At 33.4% G+C, this 20,079-nt stretch overlaps 1 protein-coding gene across 1 annotated transcript; it reads right to left on the bottom strand.

Annotated features, from left to right (window-relative positions):
- Positions 1–1,218: 1,218 nt before the first annotated feature.
- LOC149191393 (protein trichome birefringence-like 43) lies at positions 1,219–4,589 on the bottom strand. Its single transcript, XM_089404202.1, has 4 exons — positions 3,851–4,589; positions 3,546–3,723; positions 1,990–2,186; positions 1,219–1,873 (listed from the first exon to the last, which is right to left on the bottom strand). The coding sequence occupies exons 1-4, from the start codon at positions 4,429–4,431 to the stop codon at positions 1,378–1,380; spliced, it is 1,452 nt and encodes a 483-aa protein (XP_089260328.1). The 5' UTR covers positions 4,432–4,589; the 3' UTR covers positions 1,219–1,377.
- Between the last annotated feature and the right edge of the window lie 15,490 nt (positions 4,590–20,079).

Here is a 20,079-nt window from a genome sequence, read left to right as displayed (position 1 = left end):
GCTCTTCAAATATGTTGAACCATACCTAATGTGCTTTGGTAATCTTTGGATAATGTTAATATACTACAACAAATATATAAATCATCAAAATGAAGCAATAATAACTCTACTTAAATTAATTTTGTTCCTTAATATATAAGAAGAGACATAGTACTAAAATCTCTAAACTTTCTCCTAAAATAAACTAACTATAATATCAATACAAAAAGTTCAAATCCCATATCCCATAATGAAATAACAAAGCTCTAATGCTTTTTGAAAATATATATTTTTTCCAATATAAAAATAGTTTGTAATTATATCACAATACCTAAATCACTATCCATATTAAATAAAATATATTATATATTTTTAAAATACGCTAATAAAAGCATCTTTTGAAAAAAATTATTTGTGAACATGTTTAAAGTGTTTAGTGTATTTTTTAAAACCTAGTGGCACATTATATCTTCGATATTGGGAAGATGCCCTTCAAAATGTAAATTTAAATTTAAATTATATGTTTTTTTAATCATTTTAATTATATATATGTTTAAGTCTGCTAATAAACGAATCTTTAAAACACAATTATTTGTGAACCTGGAAGTGTTCGGTGTATTTTTTTAAAGCCTTATAGGGAAGATGCCCTTCCAAAATGATGAGACATGTTCACAAAACACATTATTGATATTCCAGGAGAAGTGGAAATTAGAGTTGGAATTCATTAATATAAATATAATGATGTATCATCGATATTGTGGTGGGAGTGGAAAAGTGAAATTGGAATTCACTGATGTAAATATAATGATGTATTATGGATATTCTAGTGAGGGTGGACATTATAGTTGGAATTTGTTAATATTAAAATAATATAATGAATAAAAGTAAAAATAAAATTTATCAATAATTTAATGTAAATGTGAATGTGAATGTCAATGGTATATTTTACATTGAAAAACAAAATCATTTTTGTTTTTTGAAATAATTATCAAAATTGCAAATAGAAAAGTCAGATGGCTGTGCTAATCATAGCATAGACATGTACAAAGGCATGTCAACTAAGATGGTACTTCCTGTAGAATGAAGTGAAGTGGATTTTGAGAGATCTGATGCATTCATCTCAACAACTCTCTGAGTCATCTCAGGCCACTTCCACGCGACAGCACAATTATCAGTTTTTTTTCTTGGTATCTTATTGGTACGGTCCATATTAGTGCCACTGTGCATACGACATTCATCAACCCAGAAAAAGTAGCGCATAAAGCCACTGTACCTTATTCAATCTCGCTAGAAACAAGAAGTTACAGAGAGGGGGTTGCAGAGCTTCAAAAATGGGAGATCTACAAAATCCCAAGCAATAATAAATCTAGCGAAAGACGAGGGAAATAGCGAATGGAATCAAATAATAAGGGCATAGAGAAAGTTGTTCCAGACATCTGGAAGACCAGGAAGGCACCAGTGGCTGCAATCTACAATACTGTAATCATTCTCGTTTTTCATTTGCTTGAGCTTGCTGGTATACACTGATGCATGCGCATCCTTTCTGTACATGGATAACTGTGTCACATTCAGTAGCTGCACTCTCACATTCTTCGTCTCTGCCACTACCTTCTCGACTACCTGCATTCTCTTCCTTTCGCCATAGATCATCTCAATCTGCTCCTCTATTTTCACATCAATGGGTTCGGTTTCCTTGAAGCATCCTCCCCCAACTTTCTTCCCCCAAGCCTGTCCATGAAAATGCACAGGGGAGTAGCCTCTGAAGAAAATTTGTGTGCGCTTGGGATCGATGTTGGCATCTACCCATCGTGCCCAGGTCCTTAATGACTTGTCGAAAGCAACAAGCTCTTCCATATAAGGAATAACATGTCCTTTTTCCTCAAAATAATCCACCCTGTTAAACACACAGAGGATTCATTAAAAAAGAAACCAAGAATATGAACTTTTCATAGGGTTTAGCAGAGCAGATGAAGAAGGAAATGCTACAGAAATTAGGATCACCTAGCTTACCCATTGTAGGGCTCCTCGTGAGTCCACCAGTGCCCAGTATTAAAAACCAGGATATCTGCATGCTTCCACCGCTTAGCTTGCTCATCAATGCTATCAAGCTGCAATGTTTCTTTTACTGTAGAACCATTGATGGCCCTGGCAGGGTTCTGTCGGACCAAGAAAGGCGCCCATGAAAGCCCTATGGAGCAGTTGTAAGCCTATATTCCATCCAAAACCAGGGTTACAAGATTAATTAGAATAGATTTAAGGAAAGTCAAGAAAGCTTCTTCTAAAGCCATGATGGTGTGAGTAATTTTTACATAAAAACCAGTGGTCGCAGGAAGAACTTAGATTAGATTTAATGGAATTTTGAGAAAGTTCTTTAAAAAGTCATGAAGGCTGCAGTAATCAACAACCTCTCTATGAGGAAATGGCAGCTTCACTAATGAAAAGTAGCTTTAAAGAGAAAGTCACAACAGCTCCACCCACCAGCAACCTCTCTATGAGAAAATATGGTTACCTTTTGAAAAATCAAACCTTTATGAGATCATAACATTAACCAACTTTCAGCAACCATCCTACTAACTGGGTCACCGCTTTAAAGAATCAAACCTGGTTACCTTTTTGAAGTATCAGAACTTAAAAAGACTATAACATTAAACAACTTTCAGCGACTAACCTACAGCAACCAACCTACTAACTGGGTCACTGCTCTAAAGAATCAAACCTGATTACTTTTTGGAAACAACAGACCTTAATGAGATTATATCATTAACCAACTTTCAGCAACCAACCTACTAACTGGGACACTTCTTTAAAGAATCAAACCTGATTACTTTTTTGAAACATCAAACCTTTAATGAGATTACAACATTAACCAACTTTCAGCAACCAACTTCCTAACTGGGGCAACTCTTTAAAGATTCAAACCTGGTTACTCTTTTGAAACATCAAACCTTCAAGGAGTTTATAACATTAACCAATTTTCAGCAACCAACCTACGAACTGGGTCACTTTAAAGAATCAAACCTGGTTACTTTTTTGAAACCTTAACGAGATTATAAAATTAACCAACTTTCAGCAACCAGCTTACTAACCAGGTGGCTTCTTTAAAGATTCAAACTATGATGAGATTATGAGATCAAGGGAGAAGTCAGATTTGGATTTTTTTGGATCTAATAATCATGGGAATTTTGAATTCCATTGGATTGCAGTTTTCATAACTGATTTTGCAATTTTTAATTATAATATGGTTTCAATATTCTTAAAGATCACTATTACATTCAAATTATGCATTCTCGATAATTAAGATCTGTGAATTCCAGCCATTCTTCAAAAGAAGAGCGGAAAAAAGTTCCAAGCCTGTACATAACACCAACCCACCAGCTAGTTGTGTGCCTGATTCAAATTGTGCATTCTCAGTAATTCATAATTAATATCTGCGATTGCAGCAATAAATCTAAAATTTTAAACAATTTTGAAGTAAAAGAACATGTTTACGATATGCAGAATACCAATCCACCAGGCCTGGTTGTGGCTGATAGCTACCTAAGCTAGACCTGAGATTTCAGGATTACCTTGAAATAATATTGAACAAATTTGTTGTTGTCTTTGGACTTGTGAGTGGGTTCATGATATGGAACTGCAGCCCTCATCAGGCAGAGCATGGATTCCCATTGATTGCGACTTATGGAGTCTCCCACATACAACAGCCGTTTGTCTCTCAACCTTTCAAGCATCAGAGAGGCATTGAACCTGCACATCATGACATGCAAATATGAGAAACCTAACAACATCTGCAAATATATTCATAAAAAGCAACAGATTATTGATTCAACGACAGCAACAGCAAAGCCAGAACTGCCATGAACAGATAAACCACCTGGGAAGGTCGCAGTCGTGAGGCTGCCATCTCCATCTCTCGTAATTGGAATCCATTCTACCATTTCTTCTGCAGTCGAAATCAATGCTAGCATAAGGGCATGACCCAGGAAGATATAAAACATAAGACTCATCATACATCCATCTCCCCTTGAACAGATCACACTGGCGCTGCATTCCTGCTGAAGGAGACGAAGGTTCTGCCATGGAAATGTTGCCGCCCCTGCCTCCCATGGGCACATTATTAGCGCTCTTGTTACCTGTCTCCAGACTCGACCCACTGACGTTTTGATGCGAGAGGGTTTCTGTAACGTTCTTGGTAATGTATTCTGCCCGGGCAATGCTCCTCTCAGATTTATTCCAAGAAACTCCTGAATCTTGTTGCCGATCTAGGGTCATGGAAAAATTCGTGAACAGCCCAGAACTCCCTGCGGATTGCATCTCGCCTGTGTTGGGTAATGGATTCTGAAGCCATGAATAAGCTTCATCGTTGAAGGCCCATATCAAGAAGGCAGAAAACATGAGCAAACCGCCACTCCATCCAACCACGCTCGCAAAGCTAGTGCCTCCTTTCTTTCCCATCTGTCTGTCTACATGAGACTCAAATTACCTATGGCTATGGCTACTCTGCAGGTCGGGAGCAAAAAACCGAAAGGAAATTCCTCAATGCCAACCGTGCTTCTCTGTCTTTCTGTTGTTCAGCAAAATATAAATATGAATTTGAAAAGCACTGGCAGAGAATGTACCGTGTGTTAGTGTACTTGAGTAAAATGAATTGAGACCCCACTCCCACTCCCAAGTTTTGGTGTTAACTTTAGGCTGACTGTTGCGAAAACGATGTGGCTGTCGTTTTGTACGAGGGAGAGCCGTTGCAGTAATCGCCACAGCTACCTTACCATCTCTTGAAACATTGGATGCCTTTTGACTTCGAATTAGTATTTGATTTAATTACCTTAAGGAAGAATTTGGATTAATGGGGTTAAACAACTTAGTTTGAGTAAATTTAGAGGAATGATTGAAATTACCTTAAGGAAGAATTTGGATTAATGGGGTTAAACAATTTAGAGGAAATGGTAATTTTTTGAGTAAATTTAGAGGAATGATTGAAATTACTGCTTGGAGAGCCGGATAGGCACGTTGGCGGAGGAGCTGTCTGACGATTAATTAAATTTCTCATTTTTTATGGTTTTGTGGGAGTTATGTTGTCAATTTCATTTTTTAAATCTATTTATTTATCATCCAACAAACTTTGGATTGGTTAGACATCTTGACAGACGCAAAATTTGACAAAGCATTCATTATCACCAATTTAGATAGCGAAATTTAAACCAAATTATGGAAAAACGTAAAGCTTGAAAGCGATTTAATGAAAAAAATTCCACAGTGCCACATGTTTTAAATCAAATTCAATTGATGTTAAATTGGATTAATTTTGTATGGTAAATAAGTCATATCGTAGTTAGTTTTTGTTGTTTAGTTTAAATATAATTTAATTAAATTTAAAAGCAATAAAAACATAAATTGTATTTGTTATCACCAAAAATTAAGAAATATAATTAATTAATATTGTTTATAGTAACATATATACATTTAATATATATGTTTATATATTTATGTGTTTTATATTTTATTAATATATATATAATTTTTTATAATTAAATTTATTAAAATATGTTTTAAACATAATAATAAGTTATTTAAATTTCAAAATATAAAGAAAAAACAAGAAATTCGTACTTAATAGAAATGGAAGTTACTAAATAACTCATAATAAAACCTTTACAAATAAATAAATTTAAATAACAATAATAATAAATTGAATTCCCAATATTAAGTTATGAATAAGTTGCACAAATTTTTGGTCAAATACAAACTAATAGGCGCTCAAAGGAAAATTGAATGCTTGATACCATGTTTGGTGTAGGTATAAAAAAGACATAAATGAAGCCATAAATAATGGTCTTTCATCTTGTTTCTAGTGTCCTCAAGGTGACCTAGAAAAAGCTTCATAGAAAGGAATTTTTGATCCACCTTCAACTTCATTTGGACTTGGGAAAGTAGAATTTAAGAGGGTCCATGTCACATGAAGATTTAGAAGGAAAATTGAGAAAAGATAAGAGATAAAAAATTATTCGTTATTGTGTTGAGTGGTTTATTTTACAATTCATTGTGAAAAAGATATGTAAGTCTTTCTCTCTCCATTTTGAAGTTGACATATATCTCTTCAAAAATAAAATAATCACTAAATAAAAAAGCAATATATCTTATAATAAATAATAAAAATAAATATACTTATTTAATTGTTTTAGTTAAAAATATTATTGATATTACAATCTAGTATAAAGAAAATGTATATTTAATTTTATACTTAATATAAAGTATATATATATATATATATGAAAAAAACATGTAATTATTTGAATACCCATATTACTTAATTAGCCCGATAGGCCTTTCCTATGCATCAACTTTTCGTCAACACTTTTACTCTGATCCGTTAGATTAAATGAAACACTTTCAACCGTTGATCTGAATCAGAAAACAAAACAATGGAAAATCAAGAAAGCATGGAAAGTCAAGAAAGCACAAAAGCTCAAAAAAGATTCTATGCAAAAAAATCAAGAAAGCACGAAAAAGATCATAAAAATCAAAGAAAAAAGCTCAGAAAAGCAAAGATTTTTGAGGATTTTTATTTTTATTTTTATTTTTTAAATGCAATGTATTATTAATTTATTTTTATAATTTAATTGAAATATAAATTTAAAATTTAAAATTTAAAAATTAGTTTAGATTTATTTTTAGTTGTAAGTTTATTATGTGTTAAGAGGGATTTTTTTTTTGAGGTATTGATTTTTTAAGAGTGAAAAAAGATTTGATTTTTTTGGCATTTGGTAGATGTAGAGTTAAAATGAATTTAGATTAGTTTAAATATTAACCTTTAAATAATTCACATTACAGAAAAATACCATGGGAAAAAACCATAGATTAAAAATATAATAAGGAAAAACCATGGGTTGGAAAATTTTATATTTTATATTTTAATTTTAATTTGACTAAGTCAAAATGTTAAACATTGTAACATCTCTTCAAAATAATAAAATTCAATTTAAGTCCATGCTAGCTCCCATCATTTTCCTGCTCAAAAGGTAGGCGTTCTCAACACCTTAGCTACTTCGGCGGGCGTTGCAAGTTTATGACGAAAATCACCTTGAAGATGAGAAAACTGATCTCCTGGAAGTTTTTAATAAGAATGGTTATAGTAGGTCTCAAGGTCTTCAGGCTTTTCAAAATGCTGAAAAGGGTCCTAAGAGTAAGATTGACCCCAAGGATTGGCCTTCCGGTGTTCATCTTCCCTTTATTCAAGGGACAACGGATAAAATCGCTAGGATCTTGAGGAAGCATAAGATTCATTCTTCTTTTAGACCTCTTAACACTATATGAAGTTCTCTTCATTTTGTTAAGGACCCGATTAACCCCAAGGATTAGAAGGGTGTTTATATCATTCCCTGTTCTTGTCGAGCTCCTTATATTGGTGAGACCGGTCGATCCATTAACCAAAGGATTTGTGAACATGCTGCCGACATCAGGCATGGAAGGTCTCGCTCCTCCGCTTTGGTAGAGCATGCAGAAAAAACCAATCATCACATCTCCATTGAAGAGGCTAAGGTCATTGCGAGGATTGACCATTTTCATTATCGTAAATTTAGAGAGGCCTTAGAAATTGAAAAAAAAGACTTGTTAATTTAAATAGAGATGATGGCTGGAGTATCAATAGATGCTAGATTCCTGCGCTTTCTTCCTAAAAAATTATTTTTATTTATTTATAGATTAATTAATTATTATTTTTTGTTAATCCCCATATTGCTTAGTTTATGACTCTCTTAAATTATTTTTGGTAATATGAATAGGATTAAACCTTAATATTAATATAATATTATATATAATAATATTCATTAATAAGATTATATAGGGTTATGAATCCTTTCTCACCTGAGGGGGGATGTGAAAAAGAGAGCGATGAGGGTTCCGTCGGCAGGAGGACTCGAACCAGGGCAGCTTAGGCCATCGGCCTAGGGTGCTGCAGACTAGACCTCATTTTGGATGACGAAGACTAGGAGGTACGGGGTGGGTCAACAGGTTTTCTGTGGAGATGGTCCATACAATGGCCACGTAGGCTGTGGGTTGGATCCAGGGTGCTCAATCTACAAGGATCCCAAGGAATATGTTTATTGGGACAAATTTCATCCAACTGAAAGGGTACAGTGGATGATTGCAGAGGAGGTTTTGGGTGGGGATTCTTCCTTCGTTTCTCCCATGAATCTCAGAGGCTTGATCCAGTACACAAACCCCACCCCTTCCCCCTTTGATCCTTTGCTTACGTAATAGATTATACCCCAAATTATTCATTAATCGAGCATGTCCAAAGGTATGAATCAACAATCCAACTGTATATATTTGTGATGCTTACTGGTGCAAATTTTCATTTTTTCACAAACGCGTAATAGCGAATAGATTTACCTTAAATTATTCAACGTCCAAAGATATCAATCAACAATCCAGCTGTATAGGTATATGTGTGACGTTTACTGGTGCAAATTTTAATTTTTCACAAAAGCAGAATCGTTGTCAGGGTTTACCGGGAAGAGTTGTGGCAGTGTAGGCGACCAGGCTAATTGAACCAATATCTCTTCTAAAAAAATTCAACAATTCCAATTTAATAATCCTATCGGCCTCTCTTTGTACCTTTTGGGACAATTGCTAGTATATTTCAATATGAACTTCATATATATTTTTGTAGAAAAAAGAGAAGGGAAAAATATAAATATATGAATTATAAATATAAAAATTCAATGTATTATATAAAATAATTGAAAATAAAAAATTACTTATAACTAAAAAAATGTATTGGTGTGTTGTTCAAAATAAAGTAAATGTTTGAATTAATACATGGTGTGTGTATTGTAAATCCATATTAACCTCATATTTATTAATCCTCTAGAGATCAAAGTAAAATTTTTCTTAAGTTCTGCATTGGTTTGCACTTCAAGAGATTTAGCCTTTGCATGGATCTATGTTGATATAATTTAATTGGCAGGTTAAAAATTAAAAAAAAAAAATTAGAATACAGAATTATTGGTTTTGTTTTTATGGATGCAATTTTAAAACAGAGAAGTTTAAAGAATTTGGTTATATACTTTTTGGTTAAATTTCATTTTTATTATTAAAATAAATGGATTGAACACCCTCAAAAACTCAAATTATGATTGAATTTTGTAACTAATGGTATCTACGATTCTAATAATTCTTCTAAATTTTTAATTGAATTTTGAACAAAAATAATTAGAAAAATATGGCTAGAAAATGTCCAAACCATAACATGTTTACATTGTGGCATCTCTTGACCTCGAACATCATTGTATGCAAATAAAACTTAGCCACATATAACAATATGCTCCGGCCCTTTAAGGGAATCCCCTCGGGGTGTAGATCACTTGGAAAAACATGTTATGTTAAGATTATGAGCTCCTTGGTTCAAATCCCCACTTACCTATCTCTATGTTAGCATGGTTAACCTATTGGTTATAGTGGTAGTAGATGAAATCAACTTTGTGTCATGGGTGTACAAGGCTATCCCAGGCATATCTTACTTGTCATATCTCATATCTCACTTGTCGATTCCAATAGTCACCCTCCAAAAAAAAATGTACAAATAAGAGTATTTAGTTTACATTAATTTTCATATGTAACACGTATAAATATCAATAGTATTAGACTTATTTTGAAAATGACATCTAATCTTCCTATGATTGTGTACTCTAAGAAAAAATATATGTAACACATATAAATACCAATAGTATTATAATTATTTTGAAAATGACATCTAATCTTCTTATTATGATTGTGTATTCTAAGAAAAAATGCATTCATACTCTTTTACTTTGTTAGAATTACAAATTTTACAAATTATTTTTTTACTCATGATATTTTAAAATTTGTCCACATCCCACTTTTATCATAAAGTTCACGGGATTTTATTCTTATTTTGCAAGATTTGTTTTCATTTTAACACTAGCAACATTGAAGATATGATTTTGATATTTTTTAAGTCAGAATTAATGACCTATTTGTAATAAATCATCTTATTCTTAATTTCCCTCCTAATTACATTATAGTTTTCATTTACATTTAGTTTTGATATTATCAACATATTTGATGTTTTGAAAGACGTCCTCTTCTACTCACCCACTAATGAATCAAAGACATAAATCTTTGTCTGTACTATCTTTAGCCTTGAGTAACTTTTACTAATATTCGAAGCTATGATGAGAAGCCTCTCTTTCTTCATGTTAGACAACTTATGCTTGTACAAAAGTAACTTATCATAGCCTTAATCTCAGTAGGTGGAAAACAAGTCTAAAAAACATCATATAGATTATTTCCTTTAATTATGATACTCTTTATTCTAAAATTATTCTAGATTTGCTTGATTTTCCTTAAGTCTTCCTAAAAGTAGTAGAAACCCAAACTTCATAGCCATACACAATCAATGAGCATATAAAATTGAAGTCTTTTTTTCTTAGAAATTAGAATTCAATTTCTATACAATTATTTTCAATACCGAAAAAGGCTTTCCAACCTCCTATAATCCTTCTTGCAAATTTACAATTCCAATTTAGCGTATGATGGAGATCAATTCTAGATACTTAGAGGAGAATAGTTTTTAGAAGTTTTAATTATTGTAAACAAAATTAGAGTATGGGACATGTCTAGTATTGATGGTTATTACCTTTATTTTGTTGCTATTAATATTTATCTCAAAGTTAATGCAAATATTATTTTGAGGACAGTCAAATTCCTTGCTAAAAGAACAATGTCATCTACATAAATGAGGAGGAGGATTACAAGCCTTATGAGCCCAACGCCAAGAACAATGTCATCTACATAAATGAGGAGGAGGATTACAAGCCTTATGAGCCCAACGCCTACTCATCTGGTTTCGTGGGAAATTTTCTAACTTGTCTATGTAGATTCCAAAATTGGTAGGGGACAAAAGATATCCTTGTTTAACCACATATTACAATTAGTTATTCTAACTAACCCTCATTACTTCTAAATCTAGAAAATGACTCTCTCATATAACCTTGTTATTTCAATAATTAACTAGAACGTTGATACCTTCCAATATGTTCTAAAGATTATTCAAAACATTGTATCAAAATGTTTTTTTTTAAATCATTGAAAAAATATAAGAAAATTCATTTATTGTTGGGATACTCATGGGCTATAATTCTAAAAAGTGATTAAATAATAATAATTGAATGACAACTTTTGATACCGACCTAATTTTTAGCTCTCCTTTTTTATTGTTTTCTAGTGATTAGCTCATCTTTTGTAAAAGGAAATGTACAATTAGCCATATTGTTTTCTAGTCATTAGCTCATCTTTTGTAAAAGGAAATGTACAATTAGCCATAAGACGATCAGATGGATTGAATTTTAGTTATTTAAAAAAATTAGGTATGCTAAGGATTTTTATTTAAATTTTAGAAAAACCTTGTTTAAAAATAAGATTGAAAAAATTATCAATGTGAACAGTAAAAATAAAACTACTCATTTCTACATCCAAGTATAATATAAAGGAATGTTCATCTATCATCAAAATTTTAAAAAATTTACCTAATAAATTCTATTGTTTTTAGTTTTTCCTTTTGCAAAAAAACCCTACACTTTAAGATATAAATAAATTTGAAATATTAATAAATTTAAGATATAAATAAATTAAAATATTAATAAATTTATAGATATTTTTAAGTTATAAATTTCACTCTCCACTATCAATTTCATTTTACTTATAAATCTTTTAAACTCAAATAAGTGCAAAATTTTCTAAATTTAAATGTGAATAAATTTATTAGTTTTTCTTGATTTTTAATTATATAAAGATGCTTTTTCATTTTTAACCAAAATCTGATTCACTTTTCACTTTTATTTTCATTGAGTTTTGGAATCCATTTAAGGTATTTTTGATATATTTGATGATAAGGTTGCATTCTTTACTAAAATTTCATTGCCTTTTAGATCCATGTAAGGCATCTTTTATATATTTTTTATTGGTATCTTTGTATTTTGAAAAGGGAAAGGTGGGATGGATTGACAATTCTTCATTTTAATGAATGAATTGTTGATGAAAATTCGCAAATTGGGAGAATTTTTTTATATTATCCATAAAAGGGGAGCCTAAGGCTGATTAATTATATACTTGATATAATTAAAAGTATGTTAATTTTTTTTATTTATTTATAATTTATATAAAATTTATATTTAATTAAAATTTATAAAAATAAATAAACTATATTATTAAATATACAAAAATGAAAATTTTTAATGTTTAAAAAATTAAAGTTATATTAATTAATATTTTATATTTTTATTTATTAATATTATTTTAATATATTATAAAATGTAATTTATGAGGGGTAAATTAATGAAATTGAGTGGGATTTTTTCTTTATTAAATTTTATGTTTGAATTTTATAGAGAAAAATAGAAAAAGAGAGTTATTTTGGAGAATTAAACTATTTTAAGAAACTTCCAAACTCCAGTAAACTTTACATAATTTTAATAATAACATCACATTATAAATAAATCATTCTTCTATCTAATAAATAAATTAATGTGGTGATAAAATCTCACTATAATTAAATCATTTTTCCATCCATAAACACGCTGACACAAACCTAGACTTAATGTAATTTAAAAAAAAAAAAAAACAAAAACAAAATATCTATCTATCTTCTTGATGTAACATAACTAAGACGCCATTTTCACTTAGACTTAATTATTTTAAATATAAATATTACATTCGCGGCAGCTTCCTAATTTAAGGCACGCTTTACATGTTTCTCTAAATTTGACTAGGAATGAGCACAACTTAGAAAAGCGTTACGCCCAATGAGGATAGTTTTATAGGGCTAATATTGAAGTCATTTTTATATAAATTAATTTTGTGATAGTAACGAAATATTAAAGGTGGAGTATCTCATCTCGCTTTTGGTTCCCTAAAGGTGGCAGGGGCTGACTTGAGACAAAAGCCATTGTGGCTCCACCTTCAACCTCATTGTGGGGTGGGCTGGGCTAAGAAACCATAATTTAAGAGTGGGTCCCTATAACATGAACATCAACATTAGAAACGTTACTCAATCAAATAGACATATATCCTCTCTGACTTTTTTTGGAAAAATAAGTCTATACACGTTCTAGAAATAAATATGGTGGTGGGTCCATACAGCATGACTATTAATATAGTAAAATCAAACACACAACCTTTCGAGATATTGCATGATTGATTATGTTTAGAAAAATAAAATATAGGTATGTGGTAAGTTATGATAATGTCTAAATTATATAATTACATCACAGTAAATCATATAATGATATTCCAACTTATTTAAAAATTAAGAAAGTTTACGAATAAATAAAGAAATATATATATATATATTTTTAAATATTATTATTTTCAAATATAGTACAAATGAAATTACTAAAGTTATTTTTAAATATTATTATTTTCAAATATAGTAGAAATGAAATTACTAAAGTGATTAGAAAAATTTTATAGTTTTTGTAAGTAAATTTTTTTTAAAGCATAAATAAGTTATAAAATTTGGTAAATTTGTGTTATGAATAATGAAAGTTGGTCAAATGAAATTAATTGTAATATAAGATTAAGTAATGTTGTTGTTTGTCTTTTATTCTTTTTGTTAATAATATTGACAAATTAAAGGTATGTTTGAAAGTGTCGAGTTGCGTTGGGACTACAATCATTCTTTTGTGAGGAGTTTTCTTAATCTCAACAAACAACCAAGAATTCACAAAGATTTTGACTCTAGATATGATATGCTAATCAACACTCATAAGGCAAATTTTTTTATCATTAAAACAAAGAATATCAATTACCCTAATTTTGAGTATCCCTAAATTTGGTTATCACAATAACAACTGCAGGAAGCTATGTCATACTAGAATATTTGAGTTTTGGGTTTTCCTTCATAAGAAGCTCATGAATTAAAACTAATATGTTAAGAAAAGGATTAACAAAGGATAAGAAGCTTATTTGACCTTCAAAACAGTAATAAGGCAGATTTTGGTTATAGAAAAAAAAAAAAATTTGTTCTGAAATAGATCACTATATAATTTTTCATATATTTTGGTAATCTTTGTGTGGAAAAGCTAGAATTAGAGGCTTCTAGGGTCTATTTTAGCATTAACTCTTGCCTAAAACTTTTGTAGCTTATTTGAGGCATTTGACAACCATTTTTGGGGTAAAAAATTCACATACTTCATTTAATTTTCTTCACACTATTCTACACATCAAGAGATTTCCAACAACACAAACATTACCTTAATTAGAATTCATACAAATATGTTATGCCTCTCTCAAGTCGGCTATCTTATTGACCACCATTATATTGAGTGGATTCCATGTTAGCTCCTATTACTCACATAAGCAAAGTTAACCACATGTGAACTTTCACAAGGATTATTGAGGATCCAAAACCATAACCCTATTAAGGAGTTGAGGCTTGTAAAAACCCTAACCTTAACCCTAGATTACTATCAAGGTATGTTAAATACCAGACCACTAAGAATGGAATGAACTATATTCTTATTGTATTGATTATTTTTCTATAGTTGAGTAGAGCAAGGGAGTGGGGTACTGGAGTAGAACAAACGAAGAAGAAGCCCTTATAGGAAGCATACATCCCATAGTGTAAATGTTGATTCTATAATGAGTTCACATTTCTTTGTATTTTTATTTCATATTTGAGAAGAAAAGAGAAAAGCATACTCCTCACCTTGTAAATGGATTTTCCCATATCGGGTTTATGAGGGTACATGTTGTGTTTATTGTGTGAATGGTGTGATAATCGTTTTTGCTTCTTTTATTTTAGTCTTAGATTAGTTCAAGTTTGATTTGGTAAGCTAGTAATATTATATCTTAGTCTTATGTAAAACATTACATAAATAAGAGATTGCATAAAATTATAAGATTTGTTGTCATGAACTATTCTAGTGGAATATCCATGGAAATTAAGAGATAGCATTAGTGTCAAAGTAGTTGTCTTTGGGTGTACTTTTTGGGAAATTGTAGGATCCAAATATTGGCTTAAATAAATAAGTCCAAACCCTAGCCATGATGAATGAGTATAGTAAAAACCCAAAGGATGAGTTAGATGAGATGTTTCCAAATTTAGAAGCACATGTCATTAACATCTCTTAGAACATGATGATCCTCATGGAAAATATAGAGAGTAGGTTTGAACCTTTTAGGGGGTTTAGCAACTCTAACATGGAAGATGGCTCAAACGAGAAATATGGAGAAAAAAAAGTACTAGAAAGGGGGCCAAAAGTGAAACTAGGGAAAGAGAGATGAAGTTCTATCATCACTTTATTCAAATTGGAAGTGAAAGATGACATCAAACCCTAATATCAAGGTGAGATTGATGATTTTAAGCTAAATAAATGGTTGGAAATCCAGGATCACACAACAGGGATGAGGAGCATAGAAAGGATAAGACAGAGTGTAGCATAGGGCTAGAAGAGTAGTCAAAGCGCAACATAGGGCTGACATCGTAGATAAAGCATGAAAAATATGGATGCCACACAAAAGCATAACAATGGTTCCTGAGGAGGGAAAACCTGTGAAGAGAAATATTAACGGTTATGATTTTGTAGAGGATGAAGCCGACCAGGGAGATCATGGCGTATAGGTAGTTGGTGATATTTTGAGGAAGGAGGATACTGGGCAGAGTGGAGTTGAGCGGTGGAGGAGATATTTTGGACAATCATTAACACACATGGGACAACTCAGGGGGCCAAAGGAAATATCTTAACAGTTACTCAGGAAACCTGGATTGGTTAGGCGGGAAGCTGAGAGGATTCAAGAAGGTTCTAGATAGCTATAAGACGGGGACCTTGTTATAGACATTTTTGGGCACTGCAACCCCAAGCATGAAATGTCCATAAACTAAGGGCTCCTAAGTCCCTAAAAGTGTTGTTCTAACCCCTAAAGGAACAAGGTCAACTGATTACAGCTTCTCCCATAAGTTCTCCATGAAAAACTACTCAAAACTAGTCAAAACAGGATCATTTCAGCTGCTCCATAGGCAAAGTGCGTTGCATCTCACCTAAGTACACTCTGTGGGTGTGTTGCATTTCAAAAAGCCCTTCTATGGGGTGCGATGGGCGAGAAGTGAAAAATGGCAATGTCAATCCGCGAGGTGGAGAGGCATGGAATCTTCCAGAAACTTCTCCTGTGACACTTGCCTCTCTGAATTCGACCAAGGATGAGTAAGAGATCATCAATCTCCAAGTGGAAGCAAGAACTATCAGAGGGAAGACACTAATCAAATCACAAGCTGACTCATCTCCCTTACAGATATTTATATATGGATCCCTCATCCCAGAGATCCACAGGCTGGAATTTTGCATATTGTAAGGAATTGTTGTTGGTTTCTTGAGACAACATCATAGTGTTGGGTGATCTAAGCTTTGTATGAGGTGAAGAAGGGCTTACTTGCTGAGAGGATGATGCTGGGTCAGAACAACTGGTTGTAACTCCCTTGGCTCTTTCTTGTTTATCAATAAAAGCTATTCAAGTTTTCCTCCATACTCTTGTGTCATTTATGTTTTATGCATTTGTATGGTCAATTTACATTTGATCCTAGATTGTTTATGATTATAGATCCATGTTCTTGTATAGTGTTATGCTACTATGATCTTACAGGTACTCTTGAAGCTGGGCGTACAAGGGAGCAAGTAGTGAAAGACTATCAAGAGAGAGAGGAATCAAACTAGGAGATTAGTGCAAGATAGAGGTTGGTCTTCTTTGTTCTTCTCTCATCTATATTTCATAAAGGAAAAATGAAAGTAGCTTTACTTTGTTTGTTTCTAAGGTAGCTACCACACCTTAGTGGGATAAGCAATTCTGTGTAGACACTTTTCTCTGTAACAAAATGGCGACTCCACTGGGGACGAATTAGTTTGTTTGTTTATCTTCCTTGTTGTTTATTTTATAAACTTACAGACGGAGCCTAAAGTCGAGCCAGGTAGCTTTCGAACTGCATTTGCTATGCAAATGCAAAGTAGATAAATGCCGCTTCAGTCAATCTCAGGGATTTGTTTATGACTTAAACAACTGATTCACAAATTCTCTGATTTCCCTCGTGGTAGCTCTTAAAACCTCCTTAGATCTACCCTGATTGTTGCATTACCGATTACCATTGCTCGGCCAAAACCCATTAACTGAACTGCAAACGACCCGGAACCCAAGCAAAGTCTCGTCTCTAGCCCAACGCAGGTACTGTTCTGTGAATCTGAAATTCAGTGCACTTCCCGAGTGTAGTAGGTGTGCAACATTTCAAGTTCACTGTGTTACAGGTGCGCTGATCAAACTAGGCATTGTTCAGTTTTGGTTTTTGTGATTCATTCTTTTCAGTTCTATTCATGAATTTTGTTGCCTTTAATCAGTATATCTCTGTTTGAAACCCCTTTTCCTTGTTGTTATTCCGCCTCCATTGTGCAAAAGAATTGTAAATGTTTTTGTGTATTTGTTGAGTCATTTTCAGTTCTCCTTTGCAAAAAGTAACGTAATTGTACTGTCGTCCTGTGATTTGAAAGTGTCGCAAGTGTCGTTTTCAGTCATAGGAAAGAGTTTGGTTGCTATTAATAGTCGATTACCCTGTTACTATTGTATTTGGTCTGAATTTTTAATTTTTCTAGTGTCGAAAGCAAGTATTCATTTCCAAATCGTAAAGTGTTGTGATTGTCTCCATTTTTTATTTCGAAAAGAAACTTGTTAGTAATTGTCGCTTGAAAAGTAATTCAGATTTGTGCATTAACTTTCTTTTTACCATTCACGTACTAAGAAAGTCGAAAACAAATACATGCATGTGCATTTGCATTTAGACTGTTTGATTGGTTTGATTTAGGACAATGCATTTAGTGTGTGCTCTTTGCTCTTTGTGAAAGAATACTGTCTCTCTTTCCTTAGTAGCTAGGATTTTCATTGCACAAAGAAGATAAAAGACTGTTTATCATCTTAGATTACATTTTAGGAATTGTACATTTACATCTCGCGATGAACCTGAAAGGCAAATTTCTTAAGCAAGATCAACTATAAAATAAATTTAATGAATCTAATAACGCTTTGGAACCTAACGCACAACATCTAGAAGTCTAGGCTAGATACGTATTCCGGCGTCGTAAAGCCTGGTAACTGTTGTTCTCACTGATGGTTGGGTGATTCCTCCACTTTGAGACGATAAGTGCCAGTACGGACTTGTGCTCCCATGTACGGTCGAGTATATTTTGGGAGACCACAATAGGCTTAATCCTTTATCCATAGGAAGCCGTGTCTGCCGCCCTATCGATCACAATGCACTGAACACAGCATTCGGGAAGATTGACTGCCATACCGTAAAAAGTATTCTGCAGTTTTGCGATTGGTTTGGTAATCCCTCTACCTAGATTTCCAGAGCAGTCCCTTTCGTTCCTTTTTAGACTCCTTAACGGAAAAGGTCCATCTGAGCACTTGTCACTTCAGGCTCATTAAAAATCGAAGGCGACTAGAGTCATCTTTTGTTTTTCTCGACTCTTAAAAATCGAAAAAATAAGTTGTGTCAAAGCGTCTAAAATTTATTTTAAACGGAATAATAATCACCCTTTTCTACGTTGATCTTAGGTTGAGAAAATGGAACCCACCAAACAAGGAATTCCCCTTGGAGGAAGTCCTAGTCCCTTCTCCTCTTGGGGAGATGTTGGTGCACCCCATATGGACACATTGTCGCTTCTAGGATTGACAATCGGCTTGCCCGTATGGCTCTTGTCAACCTCTGTCATTTAGAACACCGCAATTCCTGAACAATCGAGTCAGCAACTAGACGAATCCAGAGTTACCCACCAACCTTCTACTTCCTCCAATTCTTCCTCTCCTCCTTCCTCTTCGCTTGATGGGGTTGGTAAAGCCAAAAATCAAGTACCTGAGAAGAAGAAGGAAAAGAAGAAGAAAGAGGAGAAGAAGAAGGAGCCAAAAGCGAAAGGGGGCAACCAAGTATCGTCTAGCGAAAATCCACACACTGCACCGACCAGGCCTAAATCGCCATGTGTAATTTGCAAAGGAGACCACTATCATAGAGATTGTCCTTGCATCCCTCGGATCTTAAGGGACTGGTCTCCTCGTTTGCACAACCCGGTGTCGTCAACCTCTGATGATCATGTTGAAACACACCGTCGACTAGTGAAAGTGAAGCCCCAGGACAAAAAGGAAAATATAGATTTCCTTGTAAACTGTGCGAAGGCGATCATGCCGTCCACCGTTGTCCCTTCTTAGACGAGGCTATAAGAGTTTTGGAAGATCGTCCGGTTTCACCGTTATGACTTCCTCCTGGATATAAAAAACTCTTGCCGAGTCCGTCACTAGTTGAAAATCCGGCTGACCCGCCCAAGTGGTCAGCCGAAGCATCTATCATTGAAGACAAACCATCTTAACCCATACTAGACGAAAGTCAAAAGGTCGAGGCGGCAGTTGACCCGGTCTTGCCTTCAGAGGTTCCATCTTCAGATGATACAGTCACAAAAGAGAACAAGGATGACACCGTCCAAATTCTTTTCGTAAGCACAGACTCTGATGAACATGGGGGAAATTTACCCATTCCTTTACCGCAGGAAGGAAGTTCGTCAGAGTCGTACCCGACCATCTATTCGGTCCCACCTCCAAGCAACCTAGTTGTTTCCTTCGACTGGAATCAACTAGGCAGACCCCATTTATCGGCTAGTGTACCATTCCAAATTATTGCTCAAATATATAGAATGGTTATGGCTGGTACCATCATAGATGAAGGGGATTTTGTGAGTATCCTTTCCTCGACGGCTTGGAAAGCACTTGGTTTGCCATCGCTTTTTCCTGAGATGAGAAATCTAACAGGCTTTGACAAAGGAACCAGTCGACTGTTAGGGATCCTTCCCAATGTGCCCATAACATTGAGAGGGAAAAACGTTCACATGAACGTAATGGTAGTTCAAGGACCCCTGGATTATAATCTACTCCTCTGAAGAGACTATATTTATTGCATGGGAGCGATTGTCTCATCACTCTTTAGAGTAATGTATTTTCCGCACGAAGGAAGAGTGGTCAAGCTCGTAGACCAGCTTTCATTTCCTAGATCACGCA

This window comes from Pinus tabuliformis, chromosome 2_2, assembly GCF_031772625.1.
Source record: "Pinus tabuliformis cultivar Carrire ecotype Pingquan chromosome 2_2, CPIR1, whole genome shotgun sequence".
NCBI lineage: Eukaryota > Viridiplantae > Streptophyta > Pinopsida > Pinales > Pinaceae > Pinus > Pinus tabuliformis.
Note: the sequence above shows the minus strand (reverse complement) of the source record. Positions and strands in the feature narration are given on the sequence as shown.